This window comes from Mirounga angustirostris, unplaced genomic scaffold (genome assembly GCF_029215605.1).
Source record: "Mirounga angustirostris isolate CCGP_5_RB_7025 unplaced genomic scaffold, mMirAng1.0.hap1 SCAF_1, whole genome shotgun sequence".
NCBI classification, from domain to species: Eukaryota; Metazoa; Chordata; class Mammalia; order Carnivora; family Phocidae; genus Mirounga; species Mirounga angustirostris.
In genome coordinates this window covers 91,850,575-91,869,914 of record NW_026991709.1, presented here as the reverse complement: position 1 = coordinate 91,869,914, position 19,340 = coordinate 91,850,575, and the positions used below count along the sequence as shown (strand labels likewise).

Here is a 19,340-nt window from a genome sequence, read left to right as displayed (position 1 = left end):
GGTGGCCTGGATTGGGGTATGAGAGGAAGAAAGCTGTCCAGTGATGTCTCAGGGATATGACTTGAACAGCCTGAGGGATGAGAGGGACTACAGCAGGTGCAGTGGGGTTTTTTTTGGTGAAGAGGGATGGGGTGGAGATGAGGGAGCTGTGCGGACACTTGAGTTTGAGATGCCTATTTGACGTTCAAGTGGAGATGTCCAGAAGGCAGTTGGATGTACTGGGCTGGCATTCAAGACAGTGGTCTGAGCTACACAAGTAAATTTGGGAGTAGGCTATAAATAGCATTAGGATATAATATGGCATTTATCCCTGAGATATGATACAAATGGCATTTACCTCCAAGATAAGATGAGATCTCGAGGAGTTAGAACAGAGATTTAAAAAAAAAGAAGAAGAAGAGGTGTCCAAGACCTGAGCTCTGGTGGCCTCCAGTGTTGAGAGATCCAGGTGATAAGTAGCCTCCGGCAGAGGTGATTGAGAAGCAGCGGAAGGTAAGTGGAAACGAGAGTATGGCCCTGGAGACAGAGTGAATAAGTATTTGATAGAGGAGTGACTAATGAAGGTCTCAGCTGTTGCTCTCAGGTAAAATCAGAAAGGGCTGAGAATTGACTTCAGATAGGAGTATATCGTTCACATGGAAACCTCTGGAAGAATACTTGCCATTTACTGCCTACCCCCGACAGTTATTGGGAGGATGTCACAAGACAGCATATAACCTGAAGTGGGCTGTGCAAGTACAAAGTGTTATTTTAAAATTATTTTTCATAAAAGGTGACAATGGTGATATGATCTTCTGCTTTATTAACAGAGAAGTTGTCATTAGCATTTTGGGGGAAAGTGGTTGTTAAAGTGAACATTTTCTGAGATTTATTTCTACCCATGTTTCTAGAAGGAAATTGTGTAGTGTTACGTTTATGTGACAGCACCTAACATGGTGGCATTAGAATTTACACTGGGGTAATGTGGACTTTGTCTTGTTCTTGTCTTTTTAGGCTGTCAATCAAGCTGGAGCAGGACCGTATAGTGAGCTTGTACTCTGCCAGACACCAGCATCTGCCCCTGACCCTGTCTCCACTCTCTGTGTCCTGGAAGAGGAGGCCCTCAATGCCTACCCTGATTCACCTTTTGTGTGCCTTGTACTGAACTGGGAAGAGCCGTGCAATAATGGATCTGAAATCCTTGCTTACAATATTGATCTTGGAGACGCTAGCATCACCGTGGGCAATACCAGCACCCATGTCCTAAAAGACCTCCTTCCAGAAACCACCTACCGGTGAGTGCAGGCAAGCCAACACATCAGTACTTGGGGCTAAAGACCCTTGAGGTTCTAAAAGCCAAATGAGTGAATCCTAATCATTCGTAATTAATATATTTAAGAGTACTGAATGCAAATACATCTTTAAAACTTGTGTTGCTTTGTACTTCGTGTGAGTCAGTTACAAATTTATACAATTCCTAACCCTTAAGGGGGAATTTCACCTGCTGCTTTAAATTAGTTCTTCCCTCTTGGTCTCTTTTCCCTCAGCCACTTTTCTTTGTACTTCTACTGTGACTCATGTCACTCTGTGGACACCCTCTGTCCTCAGCATGTACTTGCCCACCTCTGAAGCCGGGCTCCACCATTTCTTTGATGCCCCCAAAGCAGACAGTGTTACAAAGCGTCCATGATGGAGCTTTCACCTAGGGTTTTTGCTAGGGGGCCAGAGAAGAAAGGTACATTACACATTACTGAGCAGAGCTCAGTTAGCATCTGCATTTTTTCTCCTACACCCCCAAGAGAGAGAGCCACCTCCCCTTCCTCTGCTCACACATCTTTTTCTCCAACATGGCCTCTTAACATTTCAAATTACTTAGCTCTGTCTCCAGGTTGCCTTAACTGCTTGAAAACGGAAGGTGTACGATTAGATTAGCATTAGAAGAGTCCGGGAACCGGCTGTGGTTACTGCGGTGTGCCTTCTCAGAGCATCCCCCTTGGTCAGGTTCCAGACGGTGCTGATTTATGATGGCATGAAAGCAGTGCACATTCAGTATGTACAGTGCCCATTCGGATTTTGAATTTCCATCTGTTCCTGGGCCAGCAGTTGTGTGGTCTGATCCCGTCTCTTGTGACACCGGGCTGGACCCATGCAGCCTTTCTGGTTTTCACTTTCATACAGGTACTCAGTACATTACAGGAGATTATCAATACCTGATTTTACAATAGGCTTTGCATTAGAGGATTTTGCCCAACTGTAGGCTAACTTAAGTATTCTGAGTATGTTTAAATTGGCTAGGCTAAGCTTCGATGTTCGGTAGGTTAGGTGTATTAAATGCATTTTTGACTTATATACTAGGGGTTCCTGGGTGGCTCAGTCAGTTAAGCGCCTGCCTTCGGCTCAGGTCATGATCCCAGAGTCCTGGGATCGAGCCCCACGTCGGGCTCCCTGCTCCACGGGTAGTCTGCTTCTCCCTCTGCCCCTCCCCTTGCTTGTGCATTCTCTCTCTCTCTCAAAATCTTAAAATAAAAAAAAAGAAATGGACTTATATAACTAGATTTATTTTACTTTTCAGAAGCAGTGACGGGGTTTTTGTTTTGTTTTTCTCTTCCATTATTTAAAAAAAATCTCTCTTGGGTATAGTACTACATGCACCATGGGTCTATAAAACAATAATAGACCCTATCCTTGCCCTCAGAGCGCTCACAGAGTTGAGGGACACTTAAATAGCAATAGTAGGACAGTAGGTTATTGTGACATCAGAGGCTGAAAATAAAACTATGTACAGAATCCTGTTGGTATTTCAGAGAGGAAGACCCAGGTTCAGAGTGTGATCAGGATGCTTTGAAGTGGGACTTGAGAAAGAAGCTAAATAAAGTGGGATATGACTTAGACTTACATGAAGAGGCAGGCCAAGGGCATTCTTTCATTTTTAGCCTTTTAGCCATTCTCAAAAAAAAACAGTCTTCACTCTTGTTTGCTAACCACGTGCCAAGTGTCTGTTGTGTCTAGAGCACTCTAACCAGGTGCTGAGGAAATCCAGGGATGACTAAATCCACACCTTGACCTCAGAGAATTTCCCTAGTGATGACGCCCTAAGGAAACCTCACCATGAGATGTACCTCTGGGGAAAAATGACCAAGGGAATGTCATTCCACAGCTGTCCAGAATATCACCTGACCTAATCCCTCTGGCCAAAAAACCTCAGAAGAAGCCACACTGGTTCAGGGACTCACAGAAGGGTTTTGTGTCTATTCTGATCCACACCCATGTCTATCCCAGAGTGAACTCAAACCCTCTCTCTGGTCAGCTCTCTATGAATGTTTGGATCAGAAATCATAAAAGGTCTTTTTTTAGAAAAGGTCTTGTAGGGCAAGATGTTAGCCCAAGAATTTTGCTTCTTCCAGACATTGTGCCTACCTTAAAGGTGATGTAAGTGACTATAAAACTTCAAGGTTCATGGAAGGATCTGATCATGGGGGAATGCTGACTCTTTTCCAACATACAGTCTGATGACTTAGAAAGAAATATAGAGCTCAAAGAATTGAATGGAAGAACAGATACAGGAATCTTTGCTTAATGATGAAATGGCATTTACAGTGGAAATTACCAAAAACATATTCCACAGAAATGATTGATTTAAAGACATGTTTAAAAGTCCCTCTTAGGGGAACCTGCGTGGCTCAGTCGGTTAAGCATCTGCTTTCAGTTCAGGTCATAATCCGGGGTCCTGGGATTGAGCCCCACGTCGGGCTCCCTGGTCAGTGGGAGCTTGCTTCTCTCTCTCCCTGCTGCTCCCCGTGCTTGTGCTCACTTGCTCGCTCTCTGTCAAATAAATAAATAAAATCTAAAATAAATAAATAAATAAAATGAAAGTCCCCCTCAGGGTACCTGGGTGGCTGAGTTGGTTAAGCGTCTTCCTTCGACTCAGGTCATGATCTCAGGGTCCTGGATCAAACCCCACATCAGGCTCCTGGCTCAGCGGGGAGCCTGCTTCTCCCTCTGCCTCTGCTCCTCCCCCTACTTGTGCTCGCGCGCTCTCTCTCTCCGCCTCTCTCCCATGTCAAATAAATAAAAATCTAAAAAAAAAAAAAAATCTAAAAGTCCCTCTCAAGGTAATTCTATTTTAGAGAGGATGAAATGTTTTAATTATGTAGGGACTATAGAAGCATGAGTTTAGATTTGGGTACTAAAACTTCAAGACTGTTTTAAAAGTATTTAATGGATGTAGCATAAACAATTCAGTATTGATATGCAGGGCTAGTATATTGAGCTGCATGTGGAAAGTCCCTCTTTAACCTGAACAGGGTAGTTTTAGAAGATCCCATTTCAGAAATTTCAAAATTTCAGATTTTGATGCATGGCTTTTGCATCTAGTTGTACTGTGTGTTCTTGCCGTCCCCCAGCCCACCCACCCTCCAAAAGAGCTAGCTGTCATTGCTGGCCAAGCGATAAGTAAATTGGATATTTCCTATTTAAGATATTAAGGTCATTATTTATATTTAAGGTCTTTTTTTATACAACTTTAGACTAGTTTCCTGAGTACGTAAGTGGGTACTCTGTTGTAGAAGTCTGACCAGCCCACAGTCTTGTTTTTATATGTTTCAGAAACACAATTGCCATAATTATAATGAAATACAAAATGAGTATTTCAAGTAACTAAGGGTGTAATTTCGGTCCAATCAACGTTTACCTCACCTTTTTCTGTTCCATAAATTGGTTAAAAGATAAGTGAACAGATCATGATGTTCTAGACAAAAGTGTGGAATGAAACATTTTAAGCAGGCTATGGGGTTTGGAAAAAGCACTTGTTTCTTTTGTTTGTTTGTTTTTAAACTTCAGCAGTTACACTTTGTTCTCACGCTGAGTTTGTCTTTCTCTGTTTTGCCAGAACAGAAATGTGCACCTCTATAAGCAAACCTACTGACACAGATAGGGTTTTTAGTGGATGTGTTGCTTTTCTGTTGGTGCTTACAAAAACACCTCCCCGCCCCCCAGCTTACGGACACCTGGTAGGGAATTGGGTTGGAATTATAATGCTGTTTTTAAGGGCATTACTTTTAAGCTTAGAACTGAGTTTGGAATTGAGTTTGTGTTTTGGCTTGAGGAGAAGAAAATGTTATTGAAAACAGAGACAGCTTTCTTTTGACATGGTGCCATAGGGCTCTGCGAGTGGAGAGAGAGATCACCTGGGTCATCCTCTCCCAATGCCCTGGCTTGAGTATCTCCAGTGACAGGGCAGTGGTTCCAGATTCAACTCACCAGGCAGTCCATTCTATTTGTGAATAACTAGTTTTATAGTGTTACCATTATATTTTTTCAAAACTCCTGTACATCCAACATCTGCTCAGTTGATCCTGGGCCTTCGTCTAGAGCAGTGGTTATCACAGTGTGGAGCCTGGACCAGCAGCACCAGCAACACCTAGAAATGGGCTGAAATGCACATTATCAGGCCCTGCTCTAGACTTACTAAATCAGAAACTCTAGGACTAGGGCCTGGCACTCTGCTTTAATTAGCCCTGCAGGAGATTTGGTGGATGTGTTAAAGTTTAAGAACTTCTATCCTAGAGCAGTGATTCATGGATGTTGATGTATTATGAGAATTATCCGGACAGCTTTTGCAACCTACACAAGTCTGAGCCCCATTCCTTGTAGACTGTGGTTTAGTGGGACCCAGGGGGTCTAGACATCACTGCTATATAGTGTCAGCTGTCCTCCACTTAACCATCCTCACTTCCTTCAACTCTGTCTTCACTAGCATGGGTTTTCAGTTAGCTCCTCCATCCTCTTCACTGGGTGAGTTCTGTTTCTTGACGGACTCTTTAATGTGTACTGCCCAGACCTCCAGGAATGGTCTGGTTGGCTGGCTGAGAGCAGAGCCAGACTGGCACCTTCCATGTTCTCCGTATTGAGCAGTTAGGAAGGTTGCCTAAGATTACTTTTTTTGGCAACCTCATTATGTGTCTGACTCATACCGAGCTACCAAACAACTAAAAGCGATTTGTTCATTACACTCCTTTATGCAATTTGTTCATTACACTCCTTTATGCCCCTTTGGCTAGGTAAAACAGAGAGGAAAATAACATCTTTTGAGTCCTTAGGATATGTCCAGCACTACATTAGCCTGTCAAAAAGTGAATAAAAAATCATTGTAACAAGATGAGGTGGGCTGTATTAGGAGACAAATTCTAAGTCAAACAGCTTGACTTCAGTCCTGGGTCCCTCACTTACTGTCTCTGTGACCTCTGGCAAGTTATTTAAGCTCTCTCTGTGCCTCAGTTTTTGATCTGTAAAATGGAGATAATACCTTTAGACCTCGTAGGGTTTGTTTTAAATGGGATTCCAGGCGCCTCATATAGGATCTGACACACAGTGAGTCAGCACTCAGTAAATGATCTCTTGCTAATGTTTGGTAGGGAAGAAATGAGCTGCAAAGTGGGTTGTGACCAGATTATAGGTCTGTGCGAATCTGGCATCATTTCTTAAAGAGTGGAGAGGGAGAGGGAGAGAGAAACCCCACACAGGGCTCAATCTCACAACCCTGAGATGATGACTTGAGCTGAAACCAGGAGTCAAACACTTAACTGACTGAGCCATCCAGGTGCCCCTGGAAGGCTATGATCTTCTGAAGCAGGAATGTATTTAGCATCTACAACTAGTAGTAGTAGTAGTAGTAGTAGATATTTTATTAGTGGATTTTTCAATCAAAAGCTATAAAGAATAATGCTTAATTGAATTTCTTTGTTCAGAATTATCAGTGTACTGATGGGTATTGCAGACTGCTGGGCACTTGAGGTTTTTTCACATCAGCCTGGCCAAGATAGAATTTCTCAAGAATTAGAGATCACTTCCCTTAATTGGAAGGCAAAATTCCATTTCCCTTTTACTTAATATGCACAGCTTAAGATTTCAGAAACTGATACAATGCATTTAAAGGAAAAAAAAAAACAAAAAAACAAAACCTGGAGATCCTCTCTAAGTTTCAAGATTACCATGTTACTTCAGCTAAAGAGAAAACTTCTCAAGTTTGGGTTTGGGGTAGACTTTAATTAATCTAATAAAACTTGAAGGTCGGTTTTTTCTGAGGTGAATTCTTGGAGTTGTTCCTCAGGTCAATGTTTGTTTTGCTCATTAGTCCTGAATGAGCTCCCACTGGAATTAGGAAATTATTTTCACACTGCATTTTTCACTCCCAAATAAACAGCAACTATCATAGTCCTTGTTCAGCTTTCTCAGCCTTGTAGACTCAGAGCATGTAATAATTTTACCAAAATGCAAGAAGACATAGCCTTATTTCTTTTCTTTTTTTTTTTTTTAAGATTTTATTTTTAAGTGATCTCTACACCCAATGTGGGGCTCAAACTTACAACCCTGAGGTCAAGAGTTGCATGCTCTACAGACTGAGAGAGCCAGCCAGGTGCCCCATGGCCTCATCTAATTTTATCAGTTCCCCAGTTGTATTTCAGTTTTGAGTTTTACTTTCATTAGAACTAAGTAATGTGGGCACCTGGGTGGCTCAGTTGGTTAAGCGACTGCCTTCAGCTCAGGTCATGATCCCAGGGTCCTGGGATCGAGTCCCGCATCGGGCTCTCTGCTCCTTGGGAGCCTGCTTCTCCCTCTGCCTCTCTCTCTCTGTCTCTCATGAATAAATAAATAAAATCTTAAAAAAAAAAAAAAAGAACTAAGTAATGTTCAGTGCATCAGCTACACAGAAAAAGGTTTTTCATGCATTTTTACTGAAACAAAATGTGTTGTGTAAAAATGTAGATAAGTTGAGGTATTTTAAAATTTAGGTAGTTGACTTTGAAGCCAAAAGTATTTAAATAATGTAAAAACAAAATTTTTTTTAACTGTTCTAGATGCCCGCTTTATTGGCAAAAGGCAATTGTTGAACTGAAAGTTTGGTCTGAATTAAAATGACCTCTTGATTGGATTAGAAACTGTGTTAGGTTCAAGTTCTTCTCTTCGGAGAGTATGGTGTGTCAGAATGGACGGAAGACTTTGAGCCTAAGAAAGACAGAGTTCACACCAGATCTGACCTCTGTCTATTGTGTAGATCCATGCACATGGCTGAACCCAGCCAGGCCTTAGTTTCTTCATTTGTAAAACGGAGTAATTCCTACCTCGTGGTTACAGCGTAGAAATTAGGGCTACTGTTGTACATATCGCATCTAGGCTTCAACACCAAGAGTAACTGTGTCATTGAAGCTGAGTTACTTACCCTCTCTGAGTTGAACTGCAGTTTTCTCCTCTCTCAAAGAGGAAATACTAGATCCAAAGCAGATCCTGTGAGCAGAGCCCGTTCTCCACGATGCTCGTTACAGGGGTTATTAACGCCTCCCTCTGTCTCCCAGCTCCGCGCCTCCTCCTCCCCTCCTGAGGATGCTTTACAGAGATGTTTAGGTGTTGCTGGTTCCTTGGCCATAATTTGGAGGAAGGAAAATTTGTGTTAACAAATGACTCAAGTTATAAAGCGAGGTGGTGGTAATCAACCAAAATGAGGCCGCACGTGTGCGTGCCCAGCGCTGTGCCCACCTCATGGATGATCAGCCCATGGTCTTTACTTGGGAAAGGAATGACAGTCTCAAAAGAAGTCCTAAGAATGGTAACTCCAGAAATTAGCACAAAAAGTTCACCAAAGTGCTTTTGCCCATCGTGAATCCTTTTCTGGTTGTGTGGTGAAATAGAAAATATCTAAAAATAGGAAATGCTTCCTATATGCCTTATCTTAGTGAAGTAATAAAATTTGTTTGTAAATGCAGCAAAGATATTAGTATACCCATTTTGTAAATAAGGAAGCCATTAGGTGTTAGGTAATTTCTCCAGGGCCACACCAAAGTGATGAGCAGGATTCCCAAAGAGGCTTCACTGCTAAAGAGAGTTAAAATGCTACCACGGTATTCTGCTGCTGCTGGTGGTGGTGGTGGTGGTGGTGGTGGTGTGTGTGTATTTAAGGCCAAGATTATGTGCCTACCAAACACGTATCAGTAAAAGGTCAGAGAACCATAGCGCTTCAATGTAAGGAGCATAATACCTATCAAAATATTATAGAGGCTTTGGGGAAATAAGTGAATTCACAAAGAAATCAAATATTAAATCTATTTTAATTATTTTTGTATCTTGATACTTGTATTTTATAAACTCATTTTTAATTCTCCTAAATGAGTCAGATCTCTCATTTTTTTCCTTGAGCAGAATAACAATCATAAGCAACCCACTACCTTACTTCCTCTTGTTTATTAGAGTAGCTCAGGGCTGTTCGGGCTGCACAGAGCAAAGCAGTAGAGTCCCTCGGAATACGAGCTGAGCTGGGCTCTGGAGGACTATGAGCAAGCAACCAGAAGAAAGCATCTTGGACTCTGGGCTTTAAGAATACCTGTCCCTACAATAAAGGGAGAGAATGGCAGTCTGGACAGTAGAAAGACATTAATATAAACCTTGTAGGTGAGGCGATTTGTCACACCATTGAAGAAAGGCTAACAATGTCTGGCTTACTTCTCTTTTCCTAAGAAGAAAAAAAGACTAATTCCAATCACCATGATGACCACCTTTTTAAAAAGATTTTTCCTCTCCAGTTGTGGAAAAATTTCTTCCCGTCCAATCACAGAAAAAAAACTCTTGCATTAACACCATAAAGCTGTGAGACTCATGTTGAGAGGTGAGGCAGAGTTTATTTTAGGCTTTCAGGGTTATATCTACGAGAGACCTGATAGAGCCCCATGTTTAATAGAATCTGGGAAAAGTAAGCCTCTTTTTAATGGAATTTTTGCTATACTTTGTCAGAGATAAGTACTTATTTGCTACATTCCCAACTATAAGACAGATATTTATCCAGTTTTGGGTGATTATGAATAGAGCTGCTGTAATCATTTGTGTGCAGGTTTTGTGTGAACATAAACTGTAATTTCTCTGAAGACCAAGAAGTGGAATTGCTGGGTCATATGTGTGTGTATTAAGCTTTATAAGAAAAATAATAGGGATATAATGGTATCTTGTTGTAGTTCTAAGTCTCATTGTCTGAATAATCCGTGATGTTAACTATCCATGTGCTTATTTGCCATATATGTATCCCCTTTGGTGGAATGTCTGTTCCAGTCTTTGGCCCATTTTTTAATTGGGTTGGCTGTTTTCTTACTGTTGACTTTTAGAGGTTTTTATACATTCTGAATACAGTCCTTTTGTCAGATATATAATTTGCACATATTTCCTCCCAGTCTGTAGCTTGCCTTCATTCTCCCAACGGTGCAAACGGTTTTCATTTTGATGAAATCCCAACTTTTCTTTCTTCTTCTTTCTTTCTTTCTTTTTCTTTCTTTCATTCATTCATTCATTTTTTGATCATGCTTTTTACATCATAGGTAAAAACTCTTCACCTAACTCTAGGTAACAAATACTGTTTTCCTTCTGTTTTCTTCTTAAAAGTTTTCTATTTTACAGTTTATGTTTAGATCCATGATCCACTCTGAGTCAAGTTTAGAATAAGATACAAGGTTTAGATTGAGTTTTGTTTTCCTCTTGATACCCAGTTGTTCCAGCACCATTTGTTAAAAAAGACTATGCTTTCTCCATTGAATTACTTTTGCACATTTGCCAAAAATCAATCATTCATATGTCTGTGGATCTATTTCTGGAGTCTGTATTCTCTTATATTGATCTGTGTGTCTGTCTCTTACCACTACCACACTGTCTTGATTACTGTAGCTTTATAGTAAGTCCTAAATCAGGAAGTGTGATTCTTTGAACTTTATTCTTACTTTTCAATTTTGTGTTTGGCAATTTTAGTTCTTTGGCCTTTCCTCATAACTTTAGAATCAACGTCTCTGGATCAACTAAGAAGAATCCTGCTGGAATTTTATTAGCATTGCATTGGTCTCTATAGATCAGTTTGGGGAGAATTGACATTTTTTTTTCTTTGCAATCTTTCAATTCATGAACACAGAATGTCTCTCTCTATTTAGGTCTTTAAGATTTTCCTCAGTGTCTTGTAGTTTGGGTTTCTTTCTTTCTTATCTCTGTGCCATTTTTCCCGCCACTGACTGGGACTCATTGTACATAATGTTGAGTTGGAGTGTTGAGAGTAGACATCCTTGCGTTGTTCCTGATCTTAGAAATTATTTAGTCTTTCACCATTGACTGTAATGTTACCTATAGGTATTTCTGTAGATGCCCTTTTCAGGTTGAGAAAGTTTCCTTCTACCCTTAGTTTTCTGAGAATTTTTATATTATGAATAGAAGTTGGATTTTCATCAGGTACTTTTTCTGTGCCACTTGAAAGGATTGTGTGTTTTTTCTTCTTTAGGCTGTTAATTTGAAGGAATTGTGTAAGAGCTGGAGAGTGAGAGAATGCAGAAAAGAAAAAGAAGAATGGGGGATTTTTCCCCATGCGCTCTGAGCATCCAGAGAGCCCTTTCCCTGAGCCACGCTTCCTTCTGCTAGAGCCCTCAGTCCATGCAGATGTCTGCTCCTGGATTTCAGGCTGCATTGAGTCCAGTCTGGGGGATCACAGAGGGGAAACAGTGGTGAATTCCCTGCTGGTTGGGTGGTAGTTTACATTCTTTCCCAGATCCCAGCTACTGTTGACCTTTTGGAGTTTTTAAATGGCAGCTGCCCTTCTTTTGTCCCGGTTTAATGGCTGCATTCAGTGGGGGAGACTCAGTGGGCTGTGCTTGCTTCCTCTCACCTGTAATTAACCCAGCTTTGCTTCCTTCTCCGCAGTCTGCAGGCACATTATTAGACTGACTTGCCGAATTATGTAATCTGTACATTTGAAGAATTAATGCTAATCTGAGGTCACAAGATGAATTTAGGTATTGTAGTACCTAAATAGTATGTTCTAGTTAAGTGTAAGCAGTAATCCCTGTAAATGAGAAGTACGTAAAACTTAATTATAAGAATATTTTTAAATTGATCTGTTTCCTAAGAATTCACCTCTGACTATATTTTTTATTGTCATGTGTTTTGGGGCCTGGGTGGAGGTTTCCGCTGGAGGCCTGGGGGTGGGCACGAAGAGGGGGCCGAGAGGCAGATCCGGGAGTGAGTGGAGCTATGGCGATGTCAGGTTACTGAGAAAACTGTCCATACCATACAGAAGAAGAGAGGAAAAACGGAGGGTGGAGGGGTGCCGGCGCTGTGACGTTGAGACCTTTGGTCTGAGAGGCAGAGGAGAAAAGCCTGAACAGGTGTGTGCAGGCTGCCAAACGCCAGGAGGAAGCAAGTTTCGAGAGCACGTAGTCACCACGGGAAGCGGTGTTGAGAACGAGGATGGGGCAGTGCCGTCATTGTGTTGTGTGAAGACCTTGGAGGACTGTTTCAATCATCCAGTAAGGAAATGGAGGAACAAGAAAAATAGGAATAAGAGTAGGATATTATTTTATGTATAAGTTTTAACTGTTTGTAAATTCATAGACCATGGGGGCAGTGTTAATAGCATCTTTATTATCCATAACGCTGCGTATTGCAAACATCCGGTTAAGACTTTTGCTCATTTGAATGGCACCCCATTACCAGCAGTGTCTGCACACTGAGGTCTGGTTAGAGACTAGCAGAGATTGTGGGGTGAGGCTGGAGAAATGTCCAGTTGAAGAGTTGTTGTGAGAGCAAAGAGGCTCCTTTGCTCTCCTATTTGATTTGTTCTTTGTAGCCCACTCACTCCCGAAACTGACTTTGAGGAAGCTAACAGGTGACTGCAACAAAATATGATAGCACATCGTTAGGATGTCTTCCCTCAGACGGTAGCCTTTTTTTTTAAAGAACTATGAGATACCTTGCTAAATTACTTTACTTTTGCTGTTTTTTGGAAGGGAGAATATGATCTGTTTTCCAAGCTGCCCTGTTCTTTGTTTGTCCTGAATTACTTCAGCTTGTTTTTCTTTATTCCATAATAGTATTTTAGGGGCACCTAAGAAATACTCCACACAATGTTTATTTCAAACGAGGAACTGCTGCTTCTTAAACCTGCAATGTTTGTATTTTTTCCCTTTTCCCAGGATCAGAATTCAGGCTGTAAATGAAATTGGAGCTGGACCGTTTAGTCAGTTCATTAGGGCAAAAACTCGGCCATTACCACCCTTGCCTCCGAGGCTTGAATGTGCTGCCACAGGGCCCCAGAGCCTGAAGCTGAAATGGGGAGACAGTAACACCAAGACACACGCAGCCGATGACATGGTGTACACACTGCAGTTGGAGGACAGAAACAGGAGGTGAGGTGGTGGGGAGGGCACGCGGGGCGGTTCTGTGCCTTTGGTGTGCGGAATGAATCCTAACTTGTTCGTCGGTCCTCTGATAAAACACTCATCCTCCTGGTTGAACGATTTCCTATGCATTGGGGTCCTGCATTTTGTAGCCTCCATCCCCCATTTAGAATTTTCTAAACTAACATTCTGAAGACCCTGGTTTGCCTACACGTGATAATCTATGTGTTTGTTTTTTCTTTCATAAAGCCAGATAATGGAGAGAAATTATCTAAAAGGAAAGCTGCCAGATTCAAGTCCATGCTGTGTTAGAGCATTCTATTAGTCACAAGTGCAAAGGGAAATAAGACTCAGGAAGAGATGTTAGCTTTTTAAATATTCAGTAACCATCAGGACAAACATGTTTACCAATCTGAAATAGCTGTGGTGGTGTACAGATGGGGATTATACTCTGTAACTTTGGGCAATGCAAGATCAAATTAACCAGAGCAAACAGGAGATTCTTTATAAGACTCCACACCCAGGAAATACTCTTGGCCACAGAAATCAAATCCAGCCTTTCACGTAGTATTTATTTAGCTTAACTTCATTTCCTCTGAAAATGGCCGATCAGAAGATGGGCCTCTGCACTGTATTTAGGAATAATTCAGATGCAGAGTAAAAGGTACTGATGACAAAATGTTCTGTGACCAAAAGTCCAAATCCAGAGAATCAGGTGAAGGAGGTGGGGGGTGACCACAAATCCAAGACACTCTGATGGAATGGGTACGTGCTGCTACTTCCCCAAGGCATATCTACAGAATACAAAACCATTTCTGTCCTTCCCACGTTATGCATTATAGTCTCCTGCTCCTTTCACAGGTTACTGGTTTAGTTAGCACAGAAACCCCTGTCCCATCCTCACCTCCCACTCTGTACTCGACTGCACTGATTCCTTTCAGTGCAGTGGAGTCCCGCTGTGTGGAAGGCACTGTTTGAGGCGGACCTTCAGTGGAGACCCAGATCAAGGAAAAACAAACCCCTGCCTCCAGCAGCATAATATCAACCCCCAAATAGTCTCAGAACATGAATGCCCTTGGAGAAAAGTGCTCTGGGAGGCTGGAGGAGGCAGAGAGCATCTGGTTGCAAAGACCAGAATGGCTTTTTGAGTGACGTTTGAACTTGACTTTGAAGGACCTATCAAGCCCCATAATTTGACTATAAAAGAACAAAAAGTGATTGTCCTATTGGAAACTAGTTCTGGTCTAGAAAGCACAGAGAAAATGAGGCTTCTTTTGGTAGGTTCATTAGAGATAAAATATATACTTGGTCATAGACAAGATCATTCATCTTACTCTGCTTTATACCTTTGGAGGCATTTTCACGGGTTATTTTACTGGCAGGGGACTCCTCAACTGGAGAGGGCTGGCAAGAACAAGAATTATGGACTAACAGAAATCCTGATAAATATTTAAAGCTAGCAGTTGGGGAGATTTGTAAATGAGCCTTTGTTTTTTCCCTGGGCTTTTGGCTTCCTTTGGTGGTAGAGAGAATCTTCATTAGAGAGTTGTTTTCTAGTCATGTCCTGCTTTAGAAAAAGTGAGGTCCAAAGACGTTGACAGTGGTTGCAGAATTGGGATCAGAGTGGGGGCTGCCTAACTCCTCGTGCAGTTGCCTCTACTGTTACCTCGAGGAAGGTGGGGAGAGCAGCAGCTGTGCCCCAAACCGGCTGTGGGCATCCTCTTGCAGGCCTGCCCTGTGCTGGGCATCTGCCGGGGGGCACCTCGTATGGAGAACTATACAGATGCTCAGAACAAAAGTGCCATGAACACTGATCTAAATAGGTAAACTGTCATGAGACATTTAAATGTGCCAGACAGAAGAGAGTGCCGAATCTAGTAATCAATTCATGCTATTAAAAAAGCGCGGGAGGCCCCAAGATGGCACCGTTAATCAAATAAATGACTTGCCTAAATTTAAATGGCAATTTAAGAAAACTTACCATTAGGAACAGTATTTTTCTTAATTTTATGATCTGGAGTCCAAATTTATCTTTTTTAAATTAGATTTGTCAATGCTCTCAAAGTTACTAAAGTGATGGGAGTATAGAGCATAATAAATTCTCGTTCTGTTTGTGGAATAATTTTCCTGTGATTTAATAGGATGAAACTTCGCCTAATTTGAGTTTGAAGATGACCTTCCTTAGTGACTTGAAACTGAACTCTTGTATCGATTGGCCCCTTAACTCCAAGCCTTTATTTAACTTTGGATCTTGACTCATGAGGATTAAGGAGAAATCATCTGCATTGGATACATTATAATTCTCGTGATTAGCATAGTTTTTGTCCATTCTAGTCTCCTCGAGGTTCTTTAGGACTTGGACCTGGCTTGTCCAACTGAAAGTAAGTGTCATCATTCAAGGAGCAGATTTTTCATTGAACTCATCGCCACAGTGATTTCCAGTTGTTACTTTTGGGAAAAGTACACATATTTCCTAGTGTACGCATTGATTGCGTTAACCACTAATAAGTTCTTATTAGTATGTGGCAAAAATACTATATGTCCTGCTTGTGGCCAAGGTGAGAACCAGAGGTAGATTAATTGTGGTTTTGGTTTATTTTACTCACCAGGCGCTGGGGGCATTGAAAGGGAGAGCTACCGAAGTGTGAGTTGTCCAGCTGTCCTAGTCAGCTAGGAAAGTAATGTTAGTCTTAACACGTTTACGACAGAAGCACAACGAAAATTAGTAACTCCATGCTCGGTAATTATAAAATTAAAGAGTTGGCTTGATTTGGCTGCTAAAATATCAGTCTACCCTAGACTACACTAGAAGGTGAACTCTGGGTCCCTTGTCACCTTTTTCACCTGAAAGCACTGAAACCTTATATATCATTCGTGAGCTATATCCTTTACCAAAGGGTGTCTTTTGCAAATGATTAGAGCATGCTATCTCCTTTTTCTTCATATCTTAGTCTCTGCCTTTTTTTTTTTTTTTTAAGATTTTATTTATTTATTTGACAGAGACAGACACAGCGAGAGAGGGAACACAAGCAGGGGAGTGGGAGAGGGAGAAGCAGGCTTCCCACCTAGCAGGGAGCCTGATGTGGGTCTCCATCCCAGGACCCTGGGATCATGACCTGAGCCAAAGGCAGATGCTTTACGACTGAGCCACCCACGCACCCCTTAGTCTCTGCTTTTGACAAATAAGATAATAATTTTTTTTAAAGATTTTATTTATTTATTTGAGAGAGAGAGAGAGAACACAAGCAGGGAGGAGGGGCAGAGGGAGAGGAAGAGTGAGTGCAGACTCCGCACTGGGCAGGGAGCCCAACACGAGGCTCTATCCCATAATTCCAGGATCATGACCTGAGCCAAAGGCAGACGCTCAACTGACTGAGCCACCCAGGTGCCCCAAATACTAACTTTCTTTAAGCATGACCACTTAAGATCTCAAGCCCCTAAGGTTTTACATCTGCACTTTGCTGGTTTGTTACATCTATTTATATACCTCTCAATCAAATCTGAAATGAGCCAGAGATTTCTAACTATAATGTTGGCCCAAAAATATATTTCCAAACTTCCTAAAGGAGACTTCTGTTCATCGAGCACCTACAAAGTACAACACTGAGAGCTTTTATCTACATTATTTAGTTTTTGAATAAAAAGTGAAATATTTTCTATGCTGCTAGCATTTCTACCAAAGCCCTCCACCGGCTAGATGAAAAAATGGGTTGTTTTTGGTTTTGTTTTTTTTTTAAAGATTTTATTTATTTATTTGAGACAGAGAGAATGAGAGAGAGCATGAGAGGGAGGAGGGTCAGAGGGAGAAGCAGACCCCCTGCCGAGCAGGGAGCCTGATGCGGGACTCGATCCAGGGACTCCAGGATCATGACCTGAGCCGAAGGCAGTAGCTTAACCAACTGAGCCACCCAGGCGCCCAAAAATGGGTTGTTTTTGATGAGTTGACTTGAATTTAATTTTAATGATTACTGTGATTTCAACTTACGATTATAGGCTTAAAATTAAATGAGCAGAGAAGGCTTCTTAGAGAAGATAATAAATAGGGTGAGTGCGTCTTAAAAGGGTCCCAATCTTATAATCTCATGCAAAAGAGCCTTAGGCTGGAGGCAAGTGATAGAGACTCAGGATCGGGTGGAAACCAAGGATACAACCTCCAAAACACAGAAATGTGTCCTGGATTTTTCTCCCAACTAAATGCCTCTTTCTATTCTCGTTCTTTTACACGTGCCTCTTTTTAAGCTTGGGGCTATTTCATGGAAACAGAAGGGATCCCAAAAGGGCATCTTGCCCAAATTCCTTGCCTCCAGGTAAATCAACCTAGAATTCATCTGGGTCACCTGGACTTGAAAATTTTAAAAAATATTTTGCCCCATGAAGAAGACATTTGTTTTCCATGTATTCAAGCTTTTGACTCACAGGGCTCCCAGTCCAAGGTCACTGACTGCATATTGCTGTAGCAGCTTCAAAGCTGTGCTTTATATTTATAGGGCCAAGTGTATTCCCTAGCAGTTAGATTATAATCACCCAATCATCATTTTTTTCCTGAATTACTATAATGTGCTAAGTCTTTTGAGGTATGTGGCTACCTATAAGGAACTTATCTTGCTGAGAAAATAAGTTAATGGGAAACAATGAGCAGACAGCACAAGAGATTTTATTTAATTTCAGCAGAAAAACAAAAATTATACTGGCGTGACCGTATAGTGATTAAGTCTATTATTCTTAGCAAATCTAGCACAGAAGATCTGAATGTCTTTGGTTCCTCTGTATGCAAGAAGAATATACACCCAAAGTAAACATTTTCATAATGCTGCATTAACCTAATACAGGGATTAGAATAACAAGATCAGCTCATGCATTTTAAGATCATAACGCTGTACTGATGATTTTGAAGGTGCGTTTGTCTGTGTTACTGAAATGAAACGTTATGCTGCCCTAACAGAATTTAAGTTGATGCTGATTCTCCTCCTGACCCTCATGGGTCCATGTTCCTGATAATGGTACACAGCACCGAGATGAGAGGAACTTAAGTTCCAGGAATGCATTTATGGCTAATCTGTTGTTCAGGTTTAGTCAGATGGCCAATGTATTTTAAAGCCAGTGTATTTCCAGCAAAAGGGGGATGGGGTAGAGGGCTCTATCTAATAGACTGGATAATTACCAGTTGCTCTCCATTTAACTCAGCCCTTACACCTGTGACACTTTTCCCTTCATCAGGCAAAATGGGAGGGCTTTGTTAATGTGTACAATATGACTGTTTACTGTTAGAGAGGGACAGAAAATAATCTATACAAAGAAACCCTGAAAAAATACATAGTAGGCAACTAATAAAAGTCGCCGGGGTGTATGAGCCCTGCAGGAGAAGTGAACTTTCCTAATGTATGCTTATTAGGGAACAAATCCTGCTTTCTATTTCTCAAAGCATATTGTTGAATTAAATAGATGTAAGGCAACTAGCTCAGGGCCCACAGAGACCCTCGATACTGGTTTCCTTTGTTTCTCTGGAATAGTCCTGATACACATGATCACCCTTGTTGGATTAATGACACTTGCATATTACCTTCAGTCAGCAGAAAGCAATTGTGGTTCTCCACAGGGGTGTCAGGTCTCTGCTGTAATCCCAGATCTGGTATTGAGTTTCTAGATGGCTAGAGGCATGTGCCTTACCTTCTTTTTGCCTTAGTTTATCCCTCTACAAAATGGAACTAATGATGCCTGTCTCCAGTCCCTGATTGATGGGAGGAAAGCATTCATATATCTTAGAAAAGCATAAAAAGCCTACAGAATAAAGAGTACTGCTGGCTTAGTCAGTTTGCAGGCTGAAATGTCAGGTACAGGCGGAGGTAAGTGATGGTAAATGAACCAATGGTCTTAATTGGACCAGAAGTAAAAATTCAGATTACAGGGTTCTTTTTCTTTCTCTTTGAAAATAGAATTTTTATCTCTTTAAACATAAATAGAATGGAATTGGATTGCATTTCTCTTAGCGTTTTTTTCCTAAATCAGGTAAGATTGAGGCAAACCCGTTAAAATAGAAGTAGACAAAACGAAATCTGAAGGACTCTGGAAGAGTATCCTTGAAGATGAGAGTCCCTGCGTGTACTTGAAAAGAAAGCAGAATGGGAGGTTTCAAGGCTCTCGGGGTCTTCATCCTGAGATAGTTGTTTTTTTTTT

The 19,340-nt window shown here is 41.4% G+C and overlaps 1 protein-coding gene across 3 annotated transcripts in view; it reads left to right on the top strand.

The window, feature by feature from the left end:
* The window catches only part of FNDC3B (fibronectin type III domain containing 3B), a 339,261-nt gene that overhangs the window by 300,617 nt on the left and 19,304 nt on the right, over nucleotides 1-19,340 (top strand). For all 3 annotated transcript variants that reach the window (XM_064585312.1, XM_045869995.3, XM_045870000.3), the window contains exons 22-23: nucleotides 994-1,274; nucleotides 12,963-13,175. In XM_064585312.1, the coding sequence (XP_064441382.1) occupies nucleotides 994-1,274; nucleotides 12,963-13,175 (494 nt within the window). The remainder of the gene's footprint in view (nucleotides 1-993; nucleotides 1,275-12,962; nucleotides 13,176-19,340) is intronic.